A 27,438-nucleotide genomic window follows, 5' to 3' on the forward strand; every position below is an offset into this window, starting at 1 on the left:
AAATTTCCAATTGCTCTGCTCTGTTGCCTGCACTTGCCACTCAGTTCTTTCCATTTTATCCAACTTGGCAGATGGTTGGTTGTCTCCTGTTTGCTCCTAATTTGCATGTTCTTGATGAGTGTCAATGATGACCACCTTTTCAGGTGCTCATTCACCATTTTGATGCCCTCTTCTGTGAAATGTCTGTGCTCAAGTATTTTACTCATTAATAAAAATGAGTTGCCAGTATTTTCCTCATTAATTTGTAGTTCTTCAAATATTCTGGAACTAAGTCCTTTGTCAAAAGATATGGATTGCAAAATATTTGTATCCCATTCCAACCTCTCTTGATGATCTCTTTTGATGAGATGTTCTTAGTTATGATAACCAACTTTTATTCCATGGTTAGTAATTTTTAAAGTACTTGTTTAGATGACTTTGTTTACATCAGAGACACTGCTAGTTTTCTTCTAGCAGCTTTATTGTCTTACCTGTCAACATTTAGGTTTCCTTCCACCTCAAATGAATGCTTGAGTATGGTATGAGGTGGGGGGATGGGGCAGAGTCTGCATCTTTTATAGAAAAGACCATTCTTTCCTCAGTGATTTTCTTTCTTTTTAGATTAAATTTTTCCCTATTTTTTTAAATTGAAGTGTAATTGATGTACTCACCCCAGTGATTTTCAAGGCACTTGTTTCCATGACTAGAATTAACACACTTGATCACACCATTCTGTATTCTCAATAGTGGCATATTGCTCTTGGTACAAAGATGAGTCTCTTGCCTAAAGTATCTTTCTAAAACTTATTTAGTTTTTTAAATTAATTTATCTATTATTATTATTGGCTGCACTGGGTCTTCCTTGCTGTACCTGAGCTTTCTCTACTTGCGGCAAGTGAGGGCTACTCTTCCTTGCAGCGTGCAGGCTTCTCATTGAGGTGGCTTCTCTTGTTGGGGACACACAGGCAGTAGGGCATGAACTTCAGCAGTTGCAGCATTCTGGCTTAACTGCTCCCAGCCACGTGGAATCCTCTTGTACCCCAGATCGAACCTGTGTCCCCTACCTTGGCAGGCAGACTCTCATCCACTGTACCACCAAGGAAATCCTCTTGCTGAATGTATCTTAACACCCAATCTGATTTGGCCACGTCCTATTTCTCAAGCCAAATCTTCTGTCGTGTCCACTGTCCCACTATCAGCTCAGACACACAGCATAGAGTTCCTTGGTGAGGTCACACTCTCATCCATGGACCTCTGCCATACAGTTACCTGCTACTCGAACTTCAGGTCTCATCTCCAAGAAGCCTTCTGGGGCTGCACAGTCCCCTCCCTTAAGTCTAGGTTAAGGGACCTTCTTATGTGATTTCATGGAATCCCAGCTTTGCAAAGGTCTTTAAGAATCTCTTAAAGGAGAAGGCAATGGCACCCCACTCCAGTACTCATGCCTGGAAAATCCCATGGGCGGAGGAGCCTGGTAGGCTGCAGTCCATGGGGTCGCGAAAAGTCGGACACGACTGAGAGACTTCACTTTCACGCTTTGGAGAAGGAAATGGCAACCCACTCCAGTGTTCTTGCCTGGAGAATCCCAGGGACAGGGGAGCCTGGTGGGCTGCCGTCTCTGGAGTCGCACAGACACGACTAAAGTGACTTAGCAGTTAAGAATCTCTCCCACTGCACCTTCGCTGAGGGAAAAGAGGAGGCCTATTTAGCTCACATGCAAAGCACTCCCTAAATATTACTAAATGAATCAAGACGTGTTAAGTAGAATCTGCTCCAGGGCTCCTAAACGCGGGGGTTACCGTTCTCAGATTTAACATTTGGTAAGTTAATATTTCTGAGCCTCAGTTTTCAAATTTGTAAAACGACAACGCAACAGGCTCTACAAAGACTTACTAAAAGCACCAGTCGAAAACGCAAGCATTTGGCACAATGGCTGGCAAGCGGCGGCAGGCCCTCTTTAATACTAAAATGATGGGAGTATACGGAGCGCCTACTCTTTCCAAAGCGCATGCGCAGCCCTTGACGTGCCCGCAAGCCCGGCCCCCCACGCATCCCCACGCGTGTGCGTGTTCGACCGGAACCCGGGCCCGGACCGGAAGTGAAGGGGCGGGACCTCCGCAGCACGCCTGCGCCGTGAGAGGCCGTGCGACGAGGGGGGTGTGGCCGCGCAGGCGTGCCAGGCGCCCCGGCTCCGGAGCATAAACAAGAGGGGGGCCGGGATGAGGCGGCGGTTAATGCTCAGGCGGCGAGCGGCGGCAGCGGCGGCGGCGAGCGAGGCGGCGATCGGGGCCCGGCGCCGACCCTGAGCTCACCCCGACCTGCCCCACCCGCGCGCGAGCCCCCAGCCGGGCCCGCGGGCCGCGCGCCCACCATGAACCTGGCGAGTCAGAGCGGCGAGGCCGGCGCTAGCCAGCTGCTCTTCGCCAACTTCAACCAGGACGTCACGTAAGGACGGGCGGGGGCGGGGGTCGGGGTCGGGGGCCCGGGGGGACCGGGGGGCCTGGAGCCGGGAGGGAGGAGGCGTCCCCCCACCTCTGGCGGGCCCCCCTTCCTTGGGGAACCCTCCAGGCTCTGCCCTGGGAGCTGCGACCTCTGGGCGGGGAAAGGGATGGACCAGGGGAGGTCTTTTCTTTTCCCCATCTCCAAGAAGGCTTTGTCTTTTCCATCTCACTTTTCGCCAAGTTGGGCCCGAACTTTGTGGCCCGACCTGTTGTCCCAACCATCTCTGGAGTGGGGGTGGGGGTGGGAGGTGAGTTTCTCCCTTGCATCCCGCCTCCCCCGACACCCCTTGTTCGTCAGCCTTCTTGCCTCACTCTTTCCGCTCTTCCAGGCTCTTCTCCTCATCTCCTCATCGTCTTAAGGGAACGCCTCAATATCCTTTTCTTCTCTCTTGCTGTTCTTTTTGACAGGAAACCTTGATGTCCTTCTCGAGCGAGAAACAAACTTAGCAGTAATTCTGGTCTCTGACTCGGGGAGAAGCTGAGCTAAGGGGCGGGTTGTAACAGAGAAACCCCTGAGGAGTTCTGGTGCCTCTGGGAATGGGCCATCCTTGTACGGGAAGAGAGGTCCTTGATGCCAGCCCTTGGGTTCCGAACGCTGTTTGTCCAAACCCTCATGGGTTTGAAGCCTATCCTTCAGAGGCTGGCTGTCTCCTGGGGAAACGTGTGAGGATAGTTATTAGAGGAGGTTTCTGGAGAAGGAAGGATGAGTTGTGGGACTGGAAGGGAGGAGAGCCATCTTGAGAAGTGAGTAAGAGGAAGTGATGTAAGAGGGGAGGAGTGGGTCGTTGGCTTCATACTAAGTAGTAGGTTGAGTTGTTCCTGGCTTGATAGAATCTGCAAAAGAAAGGTCATTTGCAGAATGGCAAGGCACCAAGTCAGTGGCACGCACAGGGTGCTCAGTCGCACCTTCCAGAGTTGGGAAAATAGTGCAGAGCCCCCCACGGTGGGACTCGGATGAGGCTTGGAAGGGAGCAGATCACCTGTGCCAACTTCAGAGCAGGAAACCGAAGTGCAGGAGCTTCTGAGCAGAGCCTAGGTCTAGACTTGGTTAATAGTGGGGTGGGGGCAGCTTTCCTGAGTTCTCTTCAGCCTCCTTTCCAGTCCACCCTGCTGTTGTTTCTACAGAGTAGGGTCTGGAGGACGGTGAGCATAGAAAGCAGACTGTAGCGATCTTTAAAACGAAAACTGCGAAGGATTAGCATGGTGACCAAAAGCCACAGCAGCCAGAGCCATCTTGACCACCTGTTGCGGGGCGTTGTGACTGAGAACTATGTTATGCTAACCTGGGTAGGGAAGAGGGCAGTCCAAACCAGTGATGACTCCGTTTTTAAGCCCTTAGTATTTTGAGACCAGTAAGAATGGTAGCTTTATGGGTTTTTATGTCTTGTATAAATTAGAGAATTCCCAAAACATTTTCTACTGTTATTTCTGTTTTTCACCACTCACCACATATATTGACAGGAAATCAGATACGAGAAAACATTCTCTCTTGCTGTCATTTCAAGTGGCATTCAAATACCAGTTTGCCTATATAATGGAAGAATGTCACTCTGGCCTGAAATAAGATCTGTTTGTGCTTAGAAATTAAGTGTTTTCCCACTCCTCTGTGAGTCCTAAAGTGACTAGTTCAAGACCAGATTTCTGCGTCATAATTTTGACTTGCCAAAGAGACCTTGATAGAGTATGAGCAGAAATTATAAGGAATAGTAAGCTAGGATTATACTAAAATTTTATTGATTAAAGTGACTAGTTTGTTGTCAATGTACACCTGAAAGTTGAACAGAAGTTCCTGGGGAGGCTTGGCCGCACGCTCCTTTCCCTCCCTGTCCCACCTCTAGTATTTACACTAAGATAATTTCTCAGAAGGCGAGGATTGTTGGATCCACATTCATGGTATTCAGTGAGAAAATCTGGAACCACTTCACTCAATAGAAAATATATTGTGTGTTATACAGTAATGCTTAAACAGCAGTATCCCTTTCGTATGAAACTATATCTGTCCTGTCTGTGGTAGTAATATAGCATCAAATATTGTAAGTGTTTTGGTTTTTTTTCCTGTGGTTTTTATCCTAAAAGTCTGAATGTTTTATTTTATTTTACCTTCTTCTTCTTTTTTTTTTTTTTTTAAACTAAGAACTGGGGGAAAAGAATCAAGAGAAGCCAGTCCCTGTCATCTCCCTCTTCTTCTCTGGTTAGTTCCAATCCTGGTTTTTGAAAGTGACCCTTTGGAAGGCTTGTTTTGGAGGAGTTTTTGGTTTTTTGACATCACAATTAAGAAACTAACGGGTGCGGAGTATCACTTGGCTGTTCCACGGAGATGTCAGGGCCTGAGTACTTGCAGGGGACCCGTGAGGCCTGGGCAGACTCAGGGGTCGTTGGGCAATGGCCGAAGCACTCAGAAGCCACATTCCTCAGAGACCTAGAAGGACACAGACTTGGCTTCCCTCGTCTTCTGTCTGTAGCACTGATGCTGTTCGTGTCTACGTTGCGGGCACAGAGACGGTAGGGAGGCGTTGGTCTGGATCTATTGCCCCCTTGAACCGGGGTTCTTCTAGGTGACATCAGCTATCCTGGAAGGCCACTTCTCCCCTTTTCCCTCATCAGTAGATCCAGGGGCGTGGGAGTAAGGACCCTTTGGACTTGAAGTTCTTGGTGGTTCTGCCCACGTGTGGAGGATGTTTTTGATGAACCAGGGCAGTCACTGGGGAGGATATTGTCCAGCAGCAGTGGCCGGCGGTGAGCTACTGGGGACCCAGTGGGATTTGGTGTGACCCATGGGAGGTGCATAACACACCTAAGGGAGAAGGTCCCTCCCACGTGTCCAGCCTGGGCCCGAGATGAACAGTGACAGCACGTTATAGAAGGTGCAGAGGGGGCTTCAGTTTAGGGGGAAGGTGAACTCTGCTTTGGAGATTACTGAGTTTGAAAGGCCTTAGGGATGTCCGAGTGAGGTCTGGGATAGACAGGAGCTTACTGAGGTGGGCCCTGGGGCTTGCCAGTTCTCAGCAGCACTTCAGGTCACTCGTTTTTGTGGATATGGGCTGTTTCCACTTCACCCCATCATTGAGTGTGGCTCTTTGGTGAAGATAATGAAAAGGGAAAACATTAGTGGGCTGGCTGATCATGGGTAATGGAATAAAGAAAAGAGCATCAAGAGTGATTTTTTTCTTTTAAAACGTTTTTAAAATGTTTTCTTAAAAGCATATTTGTTTTTTAGTGGCAATCCCTGCCTTACATACTGAGAACTCGTATTTACATTCGGTAAGAGACCTGCAGGTAGAGATGGTAGATGGAACACGAGCGTTGATTTTGGCCCTGCCTGGAACCCTGATAGAATGGCAACCAGTAAAATATCAAAAAGATACTGAAAGAGGCTTAAGCCCGGAGAATGAAAAAGAAAGGCACCAGCAACAAAATTTTGGAAGCCAGCAAGGGTTAACTCCTCCATCGCTGGTGAGAAAGGCAGAGAACCAGCCTGCTTGGACCCTCAGAACCCCCAAAGGCTCAGGACAGGCGGTCTAGGAAGCCCTGCGGTAGAGGAAAGCTGTGTGTGGCGAAGATCCAGAGGGCTGGCCCAAAGTGTGTCTCGGGAGCAGTGGCTGTCTCCTGCCCCTGAGGGTGAAGCACTGAGCCTTATCTCCAGAGGGTGCTGCAGGGTCCCTGGATGTTGACACCAGGCATACGTGAAGGCAGGGGTATGGTAGTGAAATGGGGCATTAGGTAAATATATCCTTTTTTCTGCTGTTGCTGGTTTTCCCTTTGTCAGTAAAAGATCTTATTGTATCACCTTAAAAACAAAACAAAAACTTCACCGCAGCAGCACCTAGGATGAGATTCGTTGTCAGGGAACTGTCTGTTACCACACCTGTCCCATGCTGCCTTTGCAGGGTCAGGCAAGTCTTGAGGTGTTGTTAAGAGCAGAAGCTCCACAAAGTCGGGTACGTGAACCTGACTGCTGGTATCCGAGATGTAAATATCACACCTGTTTATACTCCATGGCATCCTTTAAAGGTGTCCGCCTTTACTGGTAAAGTGTATGCTCACGCTGTACCACACGCACCTATCAAAAACAGGTGGTATATATTTGTTTACATTTCCCACTGGTTGGGATTCACAAGAGGGAAGCCATGCGGTGAAAACTAGCGAAGGTGTTCAGTATCCTAAATCCGTTTCTGAGCATCTGGAAGAATGTCAGAGAGCTAGTATTCGATCAGTTTTAACAGATTCTGCCTGTTTAGAGCACAGGCAAGGCCCTGGATATATAAAAATGCAGGTTCTCAGTCACTAATTCTGTTTGGTTAAGTTTGCCCATAGAAGAGGCCCCGGGCTTATTTTACATATAAAACTATTAGGCTTGGTGACCTGCTTTCCATGTCAACAAGAAATGTGAAGGAGGGCCTGTTAATGCTGGTAGGATGCTTGGAGAGCAGTGGCAGCTGCCGGCACAACGAAAGGTGAGAGGTGGCGTATAACCCAGCGCGGCCGTCTGCCGCCTGAACCCCAGCTCCCGTTAGGCTCTGAGAGTCACTTCACTCTGACAGTACAGTCGTTTAGTGATGTGAGTCCAGTCGGGTATTAAGGGCTTGCCATCCCACACAGAAACCTGTATAAGAATGACCTTTCAAGAGAATCACAAATGCTGGAAAAAAGGCTTGGGTGCTTAAAATAGTAACCCTAAGTTGTCTGGAAAACATTTTCCTGGACATCAATTTTCCAGAAGTTACGAATTGTTGAGATTTTATTTTTAGCTTTCCTAAATATTCTTGTGTTTCTATTGGCTCCATTATTGTTTTTCAAAATATTTATAGGTAACAATGTCTAATTACTAGTTAATTCAATATAGTGCGGTGTCTTTGCATAGAAGAATTGTTGGGAGTTGGTAGAGATTTATTCTGTTTATATCTCTGGGGTGAACCAATTACAATTTGAAAGTTCAATAGTATTCACAGCATGTCTGTTCTTTGAATGTGTTTCTTCTACCTAAGCATGAAAGAGGTTGGAAATCTCAAGTTTCTAATAGATGAAATGGTCATGAAAATAGCCCTAGTTTTTATCTTGGCCTACACATACTCATCGTGTGAGCTGTCGGTCTTGTTATTTCTAGGCTTCTGGTTTACCTTCCGCTTCCTCTTGTTGCGTTGCCCTCCCAGACATTAAGTTCTAGAAAGGTCCCAGCTCTGAGTTCGCATGTCCCACCACTTCCTGCTCTGTGCTCCCATCCTCTCTGTTTCTGAAACCCATGCCTGCAGCTCATTTCTTCCGCCTTGGTCAGCCAGCAGTCGTCTTCTGCAAGGGAACTTCATCTCATGTTGCAGCTCTGCCACGCTGGGGATCTGGAGAGAGAGCTCGGAAGTCCTGCCAAGCCTCTTAGCAAGCAGTGGTGTTGGGTGGTCAATGTGGGTTCTTACACGCAAGGTTGTCGTCCTGGGCCAGCTCTGCGATGTGGTCTTCCCATTGCAGACTGTGAGTTAGCTCTTTGGTCTGTTTTATTTCCATCCCGTTGCTCAGGCTTAGCATCCCATGACTGAGCTGCGTTTGTTACCACTTTATTGCAGTGCCAAGAGACACCATCATTCACCGGGTGTAAATGTCTTTGTTTAAGATTTGCAATGTTACCGTCGCCTTTGGACTCTCCCATACTACCACGTGTGTGTGTCGGGTCACCTGAGAAACCCTACTGTGTTTTGAGGGGATCGTTGGTTTAGGGTCAAGTACTTTTATTTTTATATCAAACTTATCTCTAAAGTTTCACTGTCTGTCTTTGCTGACAGTCGCCTTTTCCTGGCCGTGAGATCCGGCGTCTTCCTTGCCCCACCTCTTTTCTCCTCTGCCACCACTCACCTGGTACCAGCTGCATGAACCTGTGTGTGCTAGTTTTGGGTAGAGATGATGGAGAAAGTTTGGTAACGTGGAGCTCGTTTGTGCATTATCCTGCCTACACGTCTCAGCTCTTATTTCTGAATTTGGCTTTTTTGCAGGTCTCTAGCTGTTGGTAGTAAATCCGGGTATAAATTTTTCTCCCTTTCTTCTGTGGATAAACTGGAACAGATCTATGAATGCAGTAAGTGTTTGCTTTATTTTCCCCTTTTCTTAAAGTAGACAAGTTATACTTGAATTAGGTTGTATTCTTAATTGAAACGTGATGGTTAAAATCCAGATGCCCCTTGACCACGGATCTGCCTTCGCCTTCGCCTTACTGCCAGGGGCAGCTGTGGCTGTGAACGTCGGTATTTGTTCTCCCAGATCAAATCCAAATGTGCATTTGCATGCTCATAAATGTACATGTAGAAATACTTGAAATACTTGTTTTATGGGTCCTCTTTTTCAATACATGATGCCATGCTGTATTACTCTGTAATGCTCCCCTTCTTAAATGCCAATAAAACCATTTAGGTATCTCTCATAGAAGAATTCCAGAATTTGAAAATTTTACACCCCCCCTTGGAATGGTTTATTTTTTGCCAGTTGGCTTCTTACGGTATTTTCGTAGCTGTGTGAGAGACCTGTGGGGTTGCAGGAGGATCGTGAACTTTGCCACCTTTCTCAGTCACCTGCTGTGACTTTACATAGATCACTTCACCGACCTCAGTTTCTTTGTGTGTGTGTGTGCGCGTGTGTGTAAAAGAATGAAAGAGAGAGAGTACTTGCTGAATAAATAGTAGTAGGTACAGGCCCTGCCCCAGTGAGAATGGGATGAAAAGGTTTGACTTGTACATGCATAACTTTTTCATCAATAGAATTTTAGGTTTACGTGTAGTTGTGAGAAATACTCCAGGTCCTGGTACCCTTTTCCCAGTTTCCCCCAGTGGTGACATCCTGCAAAAGTGCAGTATAGCGTCCCAGTCAGGAAGGCGACAGGCAGCAATCCGGGGGTGTGTGTGTGTGCGCGTGCGTAAGCACATACGTGCTGTCAGTGTGTGTGTGCCTGTGTGGTTCCACCCAGCCTGAACACCCATATCCACCACAGTGAAGCTACCAGGCAGTTCTAACAGCGCAGAGTCCTTCCATTGCCCTTTTGTAACCACACCTGTGTACCCACCCCCCAGTCACAAATCCCAGGCAGCCAGGAACCTGTCCTCTGGTTCCAGAATGACTGTCATTTCACAAATGTTACATAAATGGAAGTATGTAGCTTTTTAAGGGGTTTCTCTGGTGGCTCAGCGGTGAGGAACCTGCCTGCCAACGCAGGAGATGCAGGTTCGATCCCTGGTTTGGAAAGATCCCCTGGAGAAGGAAATGGCAACACACTCCGCTGTTCTTGCCTGGGAAATCCCACGGAGCCCTGACGGTCCATGGGGTCAAAAAAGGGTCGGACATAACTTAGTGACTAAACAACAACAAATCTTTTGAGAATTGGCTGTTTTCGCTCAGCATCTTTCCCTGGAAGTTCGCCCAAGCTGCTAGGTGTCAGTCGCGCCACCTTTTCTGTTGCTGAAATTCTGTGTGCAGACAGGGCCCATCAGCTTCACCATCACCTGAAACTCCCCCTTCGTAAGAGACATTAGCAGGCAAAGGAGAATTGCAAAGTGGAACACCACGGTTCACCAAGATGACTCGCCTGGCAGAGCACATGTGGGCTGGTTCTAGGCTGGGGCTGTTAGAAATAGAGCTGCCAGGAACATTCGTGTCCGGGGTCTCGTGTGGATGCGACATCGCTGCTCTGGGATTGATGTCTTATGTGTGATTGCTGGGTGGTATGTTGGTGTGGGGGTGTTTTTGTTTTTAAGTGCTGAGCTGTTTTCCAGGGAGGCTGTACCAGTTTACATTCCTGCCAGTAACGAATGAGTGAGCCAGTCCCTCAGAGTCCTCGCCAGCCTTTGGTGTGACCAGTATGTTTTATTTTAGCCATTCTGGTGGGTGTGCGCGGTGTTATCTCACTGTGGCTTACTCCGTGTTTCCGTGATGGTAATGACGTTGACTACCTTTTCATGTGCTTACTTGTTTTGGCCACTTTTTAATGCTGAGTTTTGAGAGTTCTTTATACATCCTCGATGCTAGTCCTTTCTCACGTACGTGGTTTGTAAGTAGTTTCTCTATACACGATGATAACTCTGAAGCCTGCCTGTGGCCTGACCTAATTAAGAATTCTCTTTACAGAGAACTGTGGAGGCCAGTATGCTCGTAATCCATCACTCTGGGGTATGAATTCAAAGAGATTTGCGTTTATCATTTTAATTATCCACGTGGGCATGCAGTTGGGGAAATTGGGTTTTCTCCTTATTAACGATGCCAGTATCTGCTTCTGGAATGTTCCACCGTTAGCAACTTTGCTTCCACCGTGGTTTGGTATTCCCTTTTGGAATCCTCCTTTACCCGTTAGTGTCCCTTACGAAGGGGGAGTTTCAGTGAGTGGTTGTGAAGAGACATCCCGTGTCCACTCTTGGTTCCGTTCATTGAGGACCTGCTGTGTGCCAGCCCTGTTCCGGCCGTGGAGACACAGCGGTGACAGAGCCCTGCTCTCGTGACCCTTCTGTTTAAATGGAGGCAGCCCAGGAACGGCAGATGTACTATGTCAGGTGCCAGGCCTGGGACACAGTGTGGAGCAGACACAGATGTGAATCCCACCCCCCACACCTCGGTCAGCACAGGGTGAGGACCGCAGGAGAAAAGTTGCTTCCACGGGCCCGGTACTTACAGCGGCAGAGTTCTCGTGCCCCACCAGGGTCCGAGGCTCACCAGGCTCCCTCCAGGCCCTGGCTTCCCCTCTGGGGTCTGCCTCGGGCACCCCTCACCTCCAGCAGTGGAAGGTGTCTGAACCCCCATGAGGCCCCCAGCTTGTTGCGGTCCCTGGAGGCCGGGATCTGGGCCTTTCATGAGGAGACAGGTGGAAGCAGGGTTCTTCGAGTGCCGGTCCCTGGCTCACGGCTCCTGCCACCGACTTGACTCCTCATCTGTGCTGACGCTTGCCAGATCTCCTACTAAAGCCTTTCTCCCAGTGTGGAGCTGGCGGGTGGGGTCTGGGTGATGAAGTGTGTCCGAGCCTGAGCACTTGCTCATCTGCACACTGGCCGCCCTCACTTGGCCCACACACGATCGTTTCCTGTAGAGAGTTTGTTCACAAGAGAAAGGATTCCACTGGGCTTTTCGGATGATTTATTAAATCTGCGTCCCCACCAGTGCCCGAGCTGTGCTGCTGAACTGGGGCTGCAGTGACTGGTCCTCTGGTTTGAAATGTACAGGATTCCCCCCCCACCCCACCCGTTGTGCTTAGAAAGGGTCTTGGCACTTCCGCAGATTGAATCCGTTCAGTGACTAATGTGTTTCCTTGAAGTTTATTAAGTGGTTTTTGGCACCTTATTTTTCAAAGGTTTTTGATGGAATAAAATGTGATGCCTTTTATTTATTTTTTTTTTTTGGCTGCTCTAGGCCCTAGCTGTGGCATGGGATCTCTTAGTCGCAGCCTGTGGGATCTTGTTCCCTGCCCAGGGATCACACCTGGGCCCCCTGCTTTGGGAGCGTGGAGCCTTAACCACTGGGCCACCAGAGAAGTCCCCCAAATGTGATGTCTTGATAGCATCATTAGAAGAGTGGGTGTATACTGACCAGCGTGGTAAGGTGTTGTAGAGATTTCTTTGCTCTTAGTGAACTTTGGCCCTTCAAATAGGTGAGGGAACGCACAGAGAACTCTCTGAGGGTTAATGCGCTGAAGCTATGGAATTCTTTCACTCCTAGAATATTATCCACCTTTCCTTTTTCATATTCTTTTATTAAGTAGATAAAAAGAATGTCTCTTGGAAAACAGATTAGCTGCTGCACCGACATGGTTTTCTGGCATTTTCTACACATAGAATCTGAACAGAGTAGAACTTACTGCTCCAGATTCAGCCTGGCTCAGTTGACCGTGACTCTTGACCAACCATTGTAACTTCAGATCCTCTCTGTCAGTAACCGCTGCTGCCACAGAAGGAATGAGCCAGAGCTGGTCTTGGGAAAAGCAAGATTGACAACTACTTGTTCTGTTGTTTATTTAACAAAAAAAAAAAAAAAAAAACAAGATGTTTGCCGAGCAGCACTGGAAGATTTTTGCTTTTGACTCTATAGCGTTCTTTCAGACTTAAAGTTGCAGGGACTCCTGTGTTTATGCTTTGCCCACCATGTGCCCTCTCTCTTTATCGCTCTCTCTTTCCCTCTTGCGTTCTTTTCTGTTTACCTGAAGGTGTGTGATGTGCAAATATGTGGTCTCTGTTCCCTGAAACGCTACTGCGATGAAACTGTACCCTGGTAGACAATATAAATAAAGGTTGTAGATTTATTGTTTGTAAAATGCCACAGAAGTTTGGAAGGAAAAATTGGCCTTTTCAGAGTCTACGTCGTATTGTTTGTAAAATGCCACAGAAGTTTGGAAGGAAAAGTTGGCCTTTTCAGATTCTGTGTCCTGTGTCATCTTTGCATTTTATGTTTCTGAGCTACGACCTCAGACCTCACGAGGCCTTCGGTTCGGAAACGAAACACAAGCAGGCTGTCTGTCTCGGTCCAGAATCAGCAGACTGGGCGCTGGCTGGAATAGTCCCCTCGGTGAGGTGTGCCGTGATGGGTCTTCCAGCGGGGCAGCCCAGGACCCTCTCTTGTGGCGGAGGATCAGGTGGGCTGCACACGCGCGTGTCCTCTGAGCGCCCCGCACCCCAGACTCGCCCGGCGGGGACGGCGCTGTGCTGGTGCGTGGCTTGGCTCTGCCCCTCTTCGCCCTGTGGAGTTTTATCACCACCAGCTCTGCAGTGTGCCAGGAGGACAGCATTCTTTCTTGAAGTATTTTCTTCCATTTGGATGGGCATCTCTAGGAAGAAAGTTCAGCACAAACTGCCCGAGGCCACCACGATGGGCCGTGAGAGCCAGGCCTCCGGGCACGCCCACACCACCCGGGCGTCAGCCTGGTTCCCGGCGCTGTCGGCCATGCCCGGGGGGCTGAGCCATGCACACCTCCATGTAGTGGGATGTGACCACTCACCCGGGGTCTGTGAACACTGTGGCTGCTTATTTTCAAAAGTTCTCTCGGGAGTGAGGCAGTAACATAGAAATGTTGTAGCTGGAGATAACGCAGCAGAAAGATAAGGAAACCTGAGCCACCAGCAGCGTGTGAGCTACAAGCAGTGAACCTGGCAACGTGGGAACCATGGGCAGCATGTGAACCACGAGCGGCATGTGAACTACCAGCAGGGTGTGAACCACAAGCGGGGTGTGAGCCACAAGCGGGGTGTGAGCCACAAGCGGAGTGTGAACCACAAGCAGTGAACCACGAGCGGCGTGTGAATCATGAGCGGCGTGTGAACCACAAGCGGAGTGTGAACCACAAGCAGTGAACCATGAGCAGTGAACCACAAGCGGGGTGTGAACCACGAGCAGTGTGTGAGCCATAAGCAGTGAACCTGGCAACGTGTGAACCACGAGCAGTGTGTAAGCCACCAGTGGTGCGTGAGCCACGAGCAGCAAACCTGGCAATGTGTGAACCACAAGCCGCGTGTGAGCCACGAGCAGGGTGTGAGCCACCCGCTGCGCGTGAGCCACGAGCAGTGAACCGCGGGCAGAGTGTGAGCTTGGCAGTGTGTGAAGGTGCATCACTGTGTGGAGGCGTGCTCCTGAAAGGTCCAGGCAGATCGCGTCCTGGGGCTGAAGGGGCGGGGTCTTCTCGGTTGGGTTTTGCTGGAGCGGAGATGAAAGCGCATGGCCCTTTCAGTGGTTGGCGCTTCCTCTGCCCTTTGCAGGCAGCCTCAGCCATTCTCTGATTTTTCTGGCTCCTTTGGAAGCCTGATGGAAGTTGCGGGTACTTCCCAGAGAAAAACCCAATGCTTAGTGTGTGATCTCGGCAGTCTGAGAGCCTGTGGAAGCCTGTGTGTGGTCCCGGTCCAGGGCCGCGGTTGGAGAGGGCCACGGCGAGGGCCCTCTGCCCTCGCTGACACCGGGCTGCTGCCCCCGTCTCTCCGTCACTCTTGCTCACCACCCTGTGCTCGCTACGTCAGATCTCAGCATACTGGTCAGAATTCACATGGATGTGGTAGTCTACCTGTGGGTTTTTTTAATAGCTTTTTGAGATGTAATTTGGATGCCAATAAAAAACCACCTGTTTAAAGTGGTCAATTCAGCAGGTTCCAGTGTATTCACTGGGTTGTGCAACCTACCTTAATCTAATTTTAAAACATTTTTATCACTCCAAAGAACCCCCAAGTCCATTACAGCAGGGTGACTGCTCCCCACTCCCCCACCCCTCAGCCCTGGGCAACCGCTAATCTCCTTTCTGCCACTGTCAGTCTGCTCTGGAAGCTTCAGATAAATGGAATCACGTGGGCCTGGCTCCTTTCACGTGGGATGGTTTCATGGCTCCGCCATGCTGGAGCGTGGATGGGCACTTCCTTTCTTTCTCTTGCTCAGTGGCATCCCAGGGTGTGGACGTGCTCGGTTTTGTCGATGGACAAACAGTGGCTGTGCCTTCGTTTTGGTGCTATTTCCCCTTCGGCTGCTGTGAATGTTTGTGTGTAGGTTGTGGTGTGGATGTGTATTTATAAGCTTGAGTTTTTTTTAATGTTCTTTTGTCTTTTTTGCATTTCTTAAATCATAACTGAAATGAAACTTTATTCCGGAAGTCACTGTCCTTTGCGTGTTTCTTCCTTAGTTGCTTTTTTCCTGCTCTTTCTCTTCCTGCTTGAAGGCACAGGAGCCATTTGGTGGAGGCTGCAAACTCTTCTTCTGGGCCGTTTGCTCCTTGCCCTCGCTCGTGATCTCTTTGCCCTCCTTGATGTTTTTGTGTCCAGCCCTTCTCGTGAGGCTTTTGGAATCCTCCCTTTCTGGGTGCATAAGCACTCTCTCGTGTCTTCCTTTGGTTCTTTGGCTTCGGGTTTTACATTAAATACCTGATCCACTCTCAGCTGCTTTTGATGTAAGAAATTTTCCACTTTTTCCATGAGCTGGAAAAGACATTTTTCGTGTGTCTTCACTTATTTAGCGGGAACGTCAAGATGATGAGCCTCTCGTTGAAAAGTCAGCAAAGAAAAGGATGGTTGAGGCCAATAGGCAGAAGGACGACATTTGTGAGTCTAGGTGCTGGGTATTCGGAGGTTTGTCACGGTGCTCGCTCTTAGGAATGTTTGCAGCTAAAAACAGCTTGGCTGCCTCCATGCCACACTTCCTGTTGTTAAAATGCTAGAAAGAAGTTTCTTACGCCTTTTCTCATGAAAGTTTCAAAATTGTTTCAAACTTAGAGTGGGGTGCGAAGCTAGGTAGACAGCTAAAGCCAATGTTTCTTTACTTTCTCTGCCCTTGGTTTAAGCAAATGAACGATTCATCCCTTTCCTCTTCTCACCATTTTGTTAATGGAAGTTTTCACACACACAGAAAAGTTGAAAGTATTTTATAGGCAGTACCCATGTCCCAAGGATCTGGAGTCTGTTGTGAGCGTTCTACTTGCCCACCCGTCTTGTGTGTCTGCGTTTCAAAGCACCTTGCAGACAGCCACCTGTCCCCCTGTGCGGTCAGTACGCTCGTATTTACACTCAAATCTGGAGGACACGTCCTGTGTCTGACTAATGCATGGACATCTGTGTGGCTGGACTCCCATCAGGGCTCACCATCACCCCAGAAGCTCGCTCACCCCACCCCCAGGGGGCAGGCCGTGCTCTGGGTTTCCTGCTGTGGCTTGGTTCTGCCTGTTCTCCAGGAGCTTCACTTTGCTGCCCGTCCCATTCCACGTAAGAGCAAACCCTGCTTTATTCCCACAAATGTGTGTCACGTCGCCTTGGGCTGACTCCCCCGGATAGGCCCCGTGCCGAGCACGTCAGAGTTCAAACCCACGTGGAGCTGACCCAGGCCACCGCGTTTTCCTGGAAAGACTTTCTGCCTTAATGCAGAGGCCTCTGGAGCTTACTCGTCCACTTTAGTCGTTTGGTTTCTAAACGGACTTACGTGTGTGTTTAAGTTAAAGCATGGAATTTAGTGACAGGGCTTGTTGGAAGGAGCCCTCGGTCTTGTGTCCAGGCATGCCTGGTCACAGTGGGGTCAGGCCCTGCAGGTCCCCGGGTTGTGACCCATCTAGTTCTCTGTCCTCTGAGCTTAGCACCTCACCAAGTAGAGTGTGGCCTCGGGCCATTGTTAGGACAATGAACGGGTCCATGCTTAACCCCAGCTCAGCTGCAGCTCAGGTCCAGACAGCTGCCCGTGGGAATCATCCAGAGTCCTGCCTTCCAGAATGCTCTTTGCTCCTCCCCTGAACTGACCCCAGTGACCACAAGTAACCCAGGTGGGGAGTGAGGGAGCTGGGGGTGGGGCAGCCCCGGGAGTTGGGGTGACGTGACAGCTGTGGAGAGTCCACTGTGCCCCTGTTTCCTGGGTGGGTCGCCGTGCATGCGGTTTCTAAGCACAGTCTTCTGAGCGGGGGTGTCCCCATGTAAGTGGGGCGCAGGGACCTAAGGGGTGGAGAGCAGACCACGCTGGAGTCTGTAAGCCCCTGCTCCCAGTTGGGTGGCTGCAAGCACCCAGACGTGGAGTCATGCGGGAGCATTTGGGGGCCCGTCATGTGTCAGGTACGGCCCGTGTAGAATGGGTGGCCTGCCTGTGGCCGAGAGCTGGTGGTCTCTGAGGAGCAGGCCCTCCTTTCAGGGTGCGGGGCAGCCTGTGGGCCTCGCCTGGGCCTTGTAAACCGTGAACTTGACCTGGGGGTCTGCCCCCCACCCACCCCCGAGCTCTCTGCAGGGAGCCTGCCCTTAGACACGTGTTCATGTGCAGGGACCCCGGCGCCAGTTGGCAGGGGTACACACCCATGTGGGTTTGTCTTCTCCCTCCTTTCAGCTGACACTGAAGACGTGTGCATCGTGGAGAGATTGTTCTCGAGCAGCTTGGTGGCCATCGTCAGCCTCAAAGCTCCCAGGAAGCTGAAGGTTTGCCACTTTAAGAAGGGGACCGAGATCTGCAACTACAGCTACTCCAACACCATCCTGGCCGTGAAGCTCAACAGGCAGGTGGGCGGCGCTCCCGCTCACCGCCCCGGCGCCCCAGGTTTCTGGGGGGCTCTGGGCTGCGAGGCTGTTCCAGCAATCTCGGAGTGGCCGCTAGGCCTCGGGCAAATCCCGGCCGCTCTTCTGCCGTCACAGCCCACCCGGGCTCGACTCTGCTCTCTCATTTCAGAGGTTTTGCTCAGACTGCCCCTTCGAGAAGATGCCATGGCTACTGCCATTAGCTTTAACCATCCCTTGAGATGTGAGCCTTCTTTTATGAGTTACCTTTTTAAAAAACCTCTGAGCGTCTTTTTTTTCTTTCCATACTTGTGGCTTTTGAGGTTTTAGTTCCCCGACCAGCGATTGAACCCAGGCCTTAGCAGTGAAAAGCAGAGTCCTGACCACAGGACTGCCAAGGAATTCTTTGCCCTTTTTTAACTGTTAATTTAACTTTTAACTAAAAATGAAAGATTTACTACTTTTTTGTGTCTGCCCCCAAACCCCACAAGAATGTCTGGCCTGGAGCGTGGGCCTGGTGGCCAGGACTTGAGGTAGCACCGGCGATGGCCACGTGGCTATGGTTTAGTCGCAGCCTCAGTCAGCATCGGATTCTGAAAGCAGCAGGCTTTCACCAGAGCGACCCCAGCCTCGACGTGATTTTCGTGGGGGGAGGGTGGGGCTGAGAGCCAAACAAAATTGAACCCCAGTTTTCTTAGCTAGGCACCACTTTGTGTCATGCTGAATGACACCACACAGTTAGAGGTCCTCCTCCAACTGGAGAACGGAGTTGTAGGCGGGGGCTCAGCTCCAGGGGAGTGAGGGGGCGCAGTGATGGTTGGGGGCGGGGCCTGGAGCACGGTGCGCATGCGGTGATGGGCGGGGCCTGGAGCATGATGCACACGCGGTGGTGGGCGGGGCCTGGAGCACAGTGCGCTCGCGTTGATGGGCGGGGCCTGGAGCACGATGCTCGCGCGGAGTTCTGAAAGGTGCGTGGTGTCCGGTGCAGGAGGCCCTAACTGAGGCTCGGGGTCTGGCTCTCCCTCACATCCTGCTTCCATGTCCCCGTCTCTCGCAGAGGCTGATCGTGTGCCTGGAGGAGTCTCTCTACATTCACAACATCCGGGACATGAAGGTGCTGCACACCATCCGGGAGACGCCCCCGAACCCCACCGGTGAGCAGGGCAGGGCAGCGCTGACGTTTGGAGGTCTCTGTCGTGAGAGTTTTCTCTCCTCTTTGGTTCCACAGGTTTAAACAGTGTTGCTCTTAGAGTCAGCTACCGCCCGTCTGATGCTGGTCTCGTGACCACACGGTCGTGGGCTGGGTCAGCCTGCAGCCTTGGGGTTTCTGATCAGTTCCAACCACGCTTAGTGCGTTTGGGCAGGCCTGCTGTCACCTGCGGGGCGTGTGAGGGGTGGAACTTAAACGCCCAGCGATGCGACCAGCTAGGTCGCGTCAGAGCTCGTGGCCTCCCCGTCTCGCTGCGCACGTGCCGGCTGCTGGTGGCTCCCGGGGCCCCGACCTGACCCGCTTTGTGCCCTGTGTTGCTCACAGGCCTGTGTGCCCTGTCCATCAACAACGACAACTGTTACCTGGCGTATCCGGGCAGCGCCACCATCGGGGAGGTGCAGGTCTTCGACACCATCAACCTGGTGAGGCTCTGGGGGAGCGGTGCGACGCGCCTCCTTCCTCAGGCGAGGGCCGGCTCCTCCAGCCTCCTCATTCCCTGGCTCAGCGGCTCGATTTCTGCCGCGGCCTCCTGGTGGCCGAGCGGGTTGGGTCGTTCTGCCTCCAGCCATGCTCCTGTCCCCGCCCTCCGTGCTGAGTACCCCGCAGTGTGAGTGCGGAAGGGAACGGAGGAAGCTCCAGATCCTCCGTGGGGACGTTGCTTCACTTTTTCTTTTAAGGCTTTGAGTGGCATTTCCTTGCCCCCTCCCCAACCCCTGGTTAATCGGGTGGACTTGGCGTCTGAGTCAACCGAGCAGGGGTTTCCATAACAGCTGTGGGCCTTCTTGGTGGGTGACTTCGTGGGCATCGAGGGTAGCCTCGCAGTCACAGTGGTCACAGGGTCACTTTCTCCTTCCCTCCAGAGAGCTGCAAACATGATCCCGGCTCACGACAGCCCATTAGCAGCCCTGGCCTTTGACGCCAGTGGAACCAAGCTCGCCACTGCTTCCGAGAAGGTAAGGTGGCCATGTGGAAACCTGGAGGCCCACCAGCTCGTCCAGCTTGTTCACACAGCCCAGTCCCCAGAGCGGTGTCTGGCCCCACTGGTCACAGCCAGGCCCATGTGACAGCCTGGAGGGCCGCCCGCAGCCACGTGCGCCTGAGCCGAGCGAGCGCGGTGGCTGAGGCGTGCTGGGCCGGGGTGCGCTTAGCCGTCCTGTCGGGGAGTGCCGCAGCCGTGACTGCAGGGCCCTCGGCGTTAGGGTGAGCAGTGACGACGTTTCCCCGTGTTCACGGCGGAGCAGGGTGTGCTCTGACGGCGCCTGGCGAGGGACGGGGTGCAGAACTCGGGGCCGTGCGGCTGGGACAGCTGTCGGCGCCCATCTGCCAACGTCCAGTGAGCGAGAGACCCAAGTCTGATTCCGCTCAGCTCAAGTTCCTTTTTCTCTCCTCCTCTCTCTGCTGCAGGGGACCGTGATTAGGGTGTTTTCCATTCCAGAAGGACAGAAACTCTTCGAGTTCAGGAGAGGAGTGAAGAGGTAAAGTGTACAAGTCTCCAGAATGGAATCTGGAGCGTCTGTTCGCAATTCGGTTTCACGTTCTCTGTGACCAGCAGTGGGCACTCAAGTCCTGGGGACCCCCATCCAGCAGCACGATCTCAGCCCAGCTGGCGGGGCAGGAGGGGCTTGGGGTCTTGTGGGAGGTCAAGGGGCATTGTTATAGAGGCAAACTGGGTTTTGTTGTTTGTGATTGCGCTGAGCACAGAGCCACGTGGCCCGACAGCCCAGGCTGTGGAAGGAGGAGCTTGCCCAGCTGGGCCCGGGGTGAGTGGGCGCTGGGGGCTCCTGACCTGGGCAGCGGCTCCTCTCCTTCTCCTAGGCTCTGAAAACCCGTGAGCAGCTACCCCAGCCCTGCTCCAACCGGCAGATGGCTTTGGCCCGCACAGTGTTTCTCTAAAGAAACCGCAGAGCGCAGCCATCCTGTGGCCCTACGTCTGCATCCCTGCGGGGCCTGACCCGTGGGACCCGGACCCGCCTTCTCTGGGGCCTCCCAGGGCGATCTCAGGCTGCCGGCCCTCCCTGTCCCCTGCTTCCTGTCTCTCTCCTTCCTTTTTCCCTTTGATTTTCCTTGCGCTCGTCTTTTTGGGTTTTTCTCCTTTTGCTGCTCCTGCTCCTATGTCTGCATTTCTGCGCTGAGGCCCTGCCCCCAGACCCCCCTCTGGGCAGCCCACTCCTCCATCCTCAGCCACGGTGTCAGACTGTGCCCAGGGACGCCTCCATGTCCCCAGGCCACTTGCCAAGGTTTTCCATGTTTCTCCTGCCTGCTGGGTGCTTCACCCAGCGGCCAGAACATGGCCCCAACACCCACCATGCTGCACACATCTTGTCCCGGGGGAACATCCCCGCCCTCCTCCTGGCCTCCTGGCTCCTGAACCTGGGGGGCACTTCCCCCCCACCTCCGCCCGCCTCGCCCGCCCCAGGTGTCTCCGCCTGGCCTCGTGCTTGCCGTGGCCTCGGCTCGTGTTCACCGGGTCCGTCCCTCAGACCTGAGCCTGCTGGCTGTTCTTCCAGGGGGAGTGTGATAGATGGGGACAGCTGTGTGGGGAGCCTCTCGGGGCCTCCCCGTCCCCGGGTTTGCTCCACACACAGGACTCCGTGGTGTTGCAGGCTCCCCGCATCCTTGTTTTCCTGCTGTGGCATGTTTCCCTTCCCCGTCTCTCCACGCGGGCCCTGGCCGTGACCTGCAGGCTCCTGCGCCTCCAGTCGTCGAGTGCCCCCTCCTGCCTCTCCCCCGTTGTCTGCAGTGCCTTCCCTTCACTGCTCAGCGCCCGCCTCCCTCCAAGCTCCTGTGGGCGGGAGCCACGTCCAAGCCAGTGCGCCATGAGCTCCAGAAACACGGCTGGAACAAAGCCCCTCCCTAGGGACAGGACCAAGCGCACCTTGTGGCTGCAGGGTTATGAGGAAACGCAGGCTTTGTGGTTGTTACAGTGATGTTTTAAGGGAAAACTAGAGTTTAGGATATCAGAAGATTATTCTTAAAAGTCGTCAAGGTTGCCAGTTCACGTTTTCCATGTCAAGAGTTGCTGTAATCCCAACGGTGACGTTTCTTTAGCTGAGCTTAGTGCTGTAAGTCCAGCCTGATTCTGCTAAAAAGGATTTAGTGAAGCCTCGATTCCTTTCGTTACTTGGCCCCTAGAGGCTTGTTAAAGGATGGCTTGGTCAGGGCGTCAGCTTTCAGACGTTCTCCTTCCTCACATATTTTGAGAAGGTGACTGGAAAGGAATAAGACCCTCATGCATCTGTCATGGGGACCTTCCTTCGCTGTGACTTCTTTCCGGAGGGGGCGGCGGTGCTGGTTGCCGTCTGCCCTCCATGTCCGGGCAGCAGCATGACCGGCCCCATCCCTCTCGCCCCAGGTGTGTGAGCATCTGCTCCCTGGCCTTCAGCATGGACGGCATGTTCCTGTCCGCCTCCAGCAACACTGAGACTGTGCACATCTTCAAACTCGAGACTGTGAAGGAAAAGTGAGTCACAGAGACGTTGAGAGGGACACGGGGCCCTCTGTCTGCCGACGCGTGGAAGTGGGTCTGGAGGGCTCATGGGGGCTCAGCGGCGGGACGGGTGGGGTTCGAGGGGGGCCTGCTGAATGGGGCAGCAGAGGGTGGTCCCCCCAGTGCTTCCCCCCATGGCGCATCTCTGGGGACCATCCTGGGAGGGGGCACTTAACCTCCCTCTCGCTCAGCGGCGTTTTCCATTTGTGCAGTGATTAATTGAAAGAGCGCGTGACTGCAGCGGTGTGCGTGGCGAAGGGTGTGTTCTGTTGTCGTGTCTCAGGTTCTGCTGTGAGCCTCCGCTAGGATCAGCGCTGTTATCTGCGCTGTGTCTTACTTTGAGACACCTGTGCGGTGACTTACACGTCTCAATGGGCTGCGGGAGCGTGTGGTTGGGGCTGTGCTTGGACTGTTTGGAGACTTCCCGATAGAAAGATGCGGGCATCCTGGACATGGGCCTCACGTCCTCAGCTACAGAGTAGGGGCCAGTTGTTCCCTGGTCCCTCTGCTGACCCTCGGAGGACATGCTCTGTGACATCCCCAGGCTCCCCGCGAGCCTGGGAGACTTCTCTCGCATCTCGGGGCTGAGCCTCGCCTCTGCGTGAGGGGCGCGTGATCGTTCTCAGCCAAGGGCCCGCGTGTGTCTGACAGCGTGTCCCCCTCCCAGGCCTCAGGAGGAGCCCACCACCTGGACCGGCTACTTCGGGAAGGTGCTCATGGCGTCCACCAGCTACTTGCCCTCCCAGGTGACGGAGATGTTCAACCAGGGCAGGGCCTTCGCCACCGTGCGCCTGCCTTTCTGTGGCCACAAGAACATCTGCGCGCTGGCCACGTGAGTCGGGGCGGGCGCTGCCTCCATCCCATGTGTTCAGCCGGGAGCGGGGTCCCAGGCCACCGGGGATGACCTGCACACCTGGCCCTCTGGTCTAGACTAGTCACGTGGATGCAGAGGGGGCCATAGGTGGACGCTGATAGGGAACCCAGACGCCTGCCCCACAGCATCCGATCCTCCATGCTTCCTCTTCCTGGTGTTGGGAACATTTAGAAAGCATGGTTAGTTCAGCACCGCGTGAGCAGGCCAGTGCGTGGCCCGGGGCCTCCAGCACCGGCAGCCGCACGCGCTCCGAGGCCCTCGATCCTTGTGTGAGACAGTATGTGTGCACGAAGCTGCGCTCGCTCTTTCGGAGTGGGGTGCTCTTCCCTGGCCCGGCTGAAGTCCAGGCTGTTAGTTTAATGAGAGCTTTGTGCAAGTTTCAGTTCTAGAATTTGGTTGCTCTTTATCCTCACTAGGATCCAGAAGATTCCCCGATTGCTGGTGGGCGCCTCGGATGGGTACCTGTACATGTACAACCTGGACCCCCAGGAAGGGGGCGAGTGCACCCTCATGAAGCAGCACCAGTGAGTCGGCTGCGCCTCTGCCGGGCGGGTGGGGGCCCCTGTGAGCGGGGGGCAACTTGCTCATTTTCCTGAAGCCAGGGAGCCAGAGACTCGGGTCTCCGCACAACCACCCATCGGTGTGGGTGCAAGCCTACCCTCCACGCCTCTGCCCGTGCCCGGCTCAGCACCTGGGCAGAGACTAGGGCAGCCGGGGCGCACTGTTCTGTGGGTTGGCGGGGTGCTGTCTGGGGGCAGGACCACTGAGGATGCAGCTCAGCTCAGCGCCATGTGCAGAAGGGGCGACCCCAGGGCGCTGTCTGTGATGTGAGGCAGGTTCTCCAGGGGCCCGGGGTCCCACTGAGATGCTGCTGTTGTCTCTGGATTAGTTAACTGGGAGGTAGTACCGTTGGGTTTTCTGTTTTAAACAGTGGTGCCGTCATGACTCTTGGCATCAGGGTGGACGGGGTGCTGTCGTCATTTCGCAGCGCGCCTGGTTCTGCGTTTCAGTCTTAGAAATAGTAATAACTCTTGGCATCAGGGTGGACGGGGTGCTGTCATTGTTTCGCAGCGCGCCTGGTTTGCATTTCAGCCTTAGAGCGCAGTGCAGTTGCCTGTCTAGGTCCAGCTCTCGCCATCAGAGCAGGCGTGTGGAAATCCCGGTGACCGCTCTCGGGGCAGTCACCCCGCGGGCCAGCGCAGCCTGCTGCCCACGTGGCCCTGACTGTCCCTTCTGGTGTCTTTCTCTCCTCCTCCAGGTTGGACGGCAGCATGGAGACAACCAACGAGATCCTGGACTCCACGTCCCATGACTGCCCCTTGGTGACGCAGGCGTACAGCGCGGCCGTGGCCAAGGGTCCGCATGTGCCTTCGTCCCCGACGGCGCTGGGTAAGGGCTGGGCCGAGCCTGGGGCGGAGCACCGTGGGTCTCGCTCTCGCAGCGCTGCCAGCCTGCCGGTTGCACTGGGGCGGGGGCCTGCAGCCCTCAGGCCCGCTGTTGTAAAGCACAGTTTTCAAGGCCTCCCGAGGCTGAGTCCATTTCTTCATTTTTGAAACAGAAATAGCCCCGTGGCTCCAGGTGCCTGTGGCCTGTCCACCACCTGCCTCCGCTCAGCTCAGGTTCTGCCCAAAAACCTTGGTCTTGACCCTCCTGCCTGTGGCCCAGGTCAGCGAGCAGGCCCAGGCAGGAGAGGGCCAGCTGCCCCAGGCCACCCTGGGCAGTGTGCGGTCGCACGCTCCGCCGCACTCTTGCTCACTGTTTCACTCCGAGGTGAGGGCAGCATGTGCTTGAGGAGGCTCTGAGCATCCTTGCCACGGTTCTGGACACACCCCACCCCCGACCCCGGAGGGCCGTTTGCAGCCTGTCCCCTGGGTCCCCATTGGTGCCTGGCTCCTCCTTTAGCTTCATAGGTCTTGGAAAGTCAGTTGTCTCTTGAGTGGCTCAGGGCTGTAGAGAGCTCACTGGTCAGGGCAGAGGTGACAAGTCCACGTCCTATGGGCCGTGAGCTCCCTGCTGGCCCAGGTCCTGCTTCGGGGTCAGCCTCAGTGAGGGGACTGTCCACCTGGGGGGTCGGCCTCCCTGAGGGGACTGCCCACTGGGGCTCGGCCTGCCTGAGGCGCCGCTCTCTCCGCAGCCTACACGGACGAGCTGGGCGCTGCAGGCGGCTCAGGGCTGGAGGAGGAGGCCAGCGCCCTGCGGCTGGAGGACGACAGCGAGCACCCTCCCATGATTCTGCGGACGGACTGACCGCGACCTGTGACCTCCTCGGGCCCCGAGGCAGGGAACACTGGCTGACAGAGGACTTCGCAGTCATGCTGCTATGAACTTTGACCCGAGCTGGGGAGAGGAGAGGACGGCAGAGACTTCTAAAGCAAAAAGAAAAAAAAAAGATTGTAGCTGTAGTCTCATTCCATACTGTTGAGAAATACATTGTTTTCACTTCAGTGGCTTTTAATCCTGCTTATGAATTTTTAGCTTTTCGTTGGTTTTCTCTTTTTTTGCCAAAATCAACTGTTTGGTGAAGCCCTCGAAACACCTTTGCTTTGCATGCATTCATGTGCCGAGCCAGCCAGGAGCCCTGGAGCCCGCTCACAACAGTGCGCAGGCGTCTGGGGCTTTCCGTCTGCAGAAAGGCACGGGCTGGGAAGGCAGCGGCGGCAAGCGCGCATCTGGTCCTGCTCGGGCGGGCCGGGCGGCCTTGGGGGGTCCTCTCTCCCTGGAGCCCCTCCGGGACCATTTCACCCCTCCCCCCCTCCCGTTTTATTTTGTTAATTAAATTCTTTCCAAATTGGATTCTTCTGGGATTTCTTCTGCGGTAGAGTCTTGTTTCTGGTCCTGCTTTCCGGGTGGGTGTTAAGTGAAAGAGGTTCTTCCCGAAACTGAAAACCTTTCTTTCCAACAGCCCCGTGGGCTTGAAAGACAGATGCCCAGGAGCACCAGAGTCAGGGAATGTCGTCTACTCAGGCTGTCTGGTCTCAGCTGTAACCTTCCTGTCGAACAGCTGTATGTGTAGGGTGTTCATTTGTCTAAGGGATGTTTGTAGGTGTTCTTTTGCCCATAAAGCTCAGAAGTCATGTGGGATGGGCACCCAAATTGTGCTCTTACCTGGACCCCCAGTCCGTAGGGTCCTGCCTACCCGAGTCAGAGGCAGAGCGAGGAGGCTGGCTGTGATGCCCACTTACGGGGTGACCTGTGCGTTTCTGTTTGCATCTTCCAAAACGGCTCAGCATGAGTGACGAGAGACTGTGGTCACAAACTCCAGTGTTTGCCTGGCTTCCCCCCTCATTTTTACAGAATCCAGACAACCTCGTATACCTTGAACTCTGCATTCCAATCCAAGACGCGTAGCCGTTCAAGTTTTAAGGGACTTTTAAGTGGAGCTGACGGCACCAAAGATGGTTCTGGCTTCTTCGGACAGCAACAGTTAAGGACGCAAGTGGGAGAGCAGTGGTGTGGTGTCCGCCTGCCCTGTTTGAGCAGAAGACGGGTCTGCAGTGTCCGTGCCAGGCTGTGTGTATATTTGGGTTGTAGCCGTCAAGTGGCAGAGCTGACTGCCCGCTTCCAGCGCCCTGGTGCCAGGGCTAGTTCCCACATCTCAGGCCACTTGCCCACTGGTTGACTCTGAGGTGCCCTGGGCACGTCTACAGCAGAAATCTACAGAAACGGCTCATCGCAACGACGTGAAGTGCCGTGTGAGAGGGGAGGGGAGGATGGAGTCAGCTTCCCCCTCCCCAGAGCCTCGGCACATCTGTCCTGGGTCCCTGGTGAAGTGGAAGCCCCGGCAATGGGTCTGGAACCCAGGCCCCCACAGGGCCCTGAGCAAGGACTGGGGACCAGCCTGCAGCCCCGTCGGCCCGGCCACACCTGTAGCCCCACCCTCTGTCTCCAGAACCAGCTCAGCGTCCAGCTCCTCAGTGGCACCTTTGGTGTGGAGACTGCACGTGGCTACTCTGGGGCCTGAATCATCAGGGCGAGAACAGCCTCCCTGTTGACGGGTCCCAGCCTTGCTGGTGAGCTACCCCATTGGGTGCCTGGGGGCCTCGGATCTGCTGCACCAGCTTTCTCTTCTCACAGGTGTGTGGTTTCATCTTTGTTTGGGGTCGGCCATCCCAGTGGACGGGCCCTCTCCCCATCAGCCTCAGCCTCCCAGCCCTGGAGGCCTCGGATCTGCTGCACCAGCTTTCTCTTCTCACAGGTGTGTGGTTTCATCTTTGTTGGGGTCGGCCATCCAGTGGACGGGCCCTCTCCCCATCAGCCTCAGCCTCCCAGCCCTGGGGCCCGGCTGGGCCATGTGCCGTCTTCTTGGACATGAGAACCCTCTGCTCACCCGGGTCGGCGTAACCTGTGCGCCGCCAGGAGGGGACCTGGTTGAGAACTAAGAGTGGGTGGGTGTTTGCTGCCCCACCCCCTCTGCTGCACATGGTCCGGGTTCCTGCAAGGGGCTTGGGCAG

At 53.7% G+C, this 27,438-nt stretch overlaps 1 protein-coding gene across 2 annotated transcripts; it reads left to right on the forward strand.

Annotated features, from left to right (window-relative positions):
- Positions 1 to 2,164: 2,164 nt before the first annotated feature.
- Positions 2,165 to 25,780, forward strand: WIPI2 (WD repeat domain, phosphoinositide interacting 2). 2 transcript variants are annotated; one of them, XM_025275679.3, is made up of 12 exons: positions 2,165 to 2,424; positions 8,459 to 8,541; positions 17,253 to 17,422; positions 18,474 to 18,570; positions 18,951 to 19,048; positions 19,487 to 19,579; positions 20,031 to 20,101; positions 21,979 to 22,086; positions 22,781 to 22,945; positions 23,404 to 23,511; positions 24,246 to 24,376; positions 25,122 to 25,780. In XM_025275679.3, exons 1-12 carry the CDS (start codon positions 2,351 to 2,353, stop codon positions 25,232 to 25,234), a joined length of 1,311 nt encoding a protein of 436 aa, XP_025131464.1. In that variant the 5' UTR covers positions 2,165 to 2,350; the 3' UTR covers positions 25,235 to 25,780. The 2 variants fall into 2 exon arrangements, with proteins under 2 accessions (XP_025131464.1, XP_025131465.1); XM_025275680.3 differs by lacking the exon at positions 8,459 to 8,541 and having other exon boundaries at positions 2,168 to 2,424.
- The last annotated feature ends 1,658 nt before the right edge of the window (positions 25,781 to 27,438 follow it).

Source organism: Bubalus bubalis, chromosome 24 (genome assembly GCF_019923935.1).
Source record: "Bubalus bubalis isolate 160015118507 breed Murrah chromosome 24, NDDB_SH_1, whole genome shotgun sequence".
NCBI classification, from domain to species: Eukaryota; Metazoa; Chordata; class Mammalia; order Artiodactyla; family Bovidae; genus Bubalus; species Bubalus bubalis.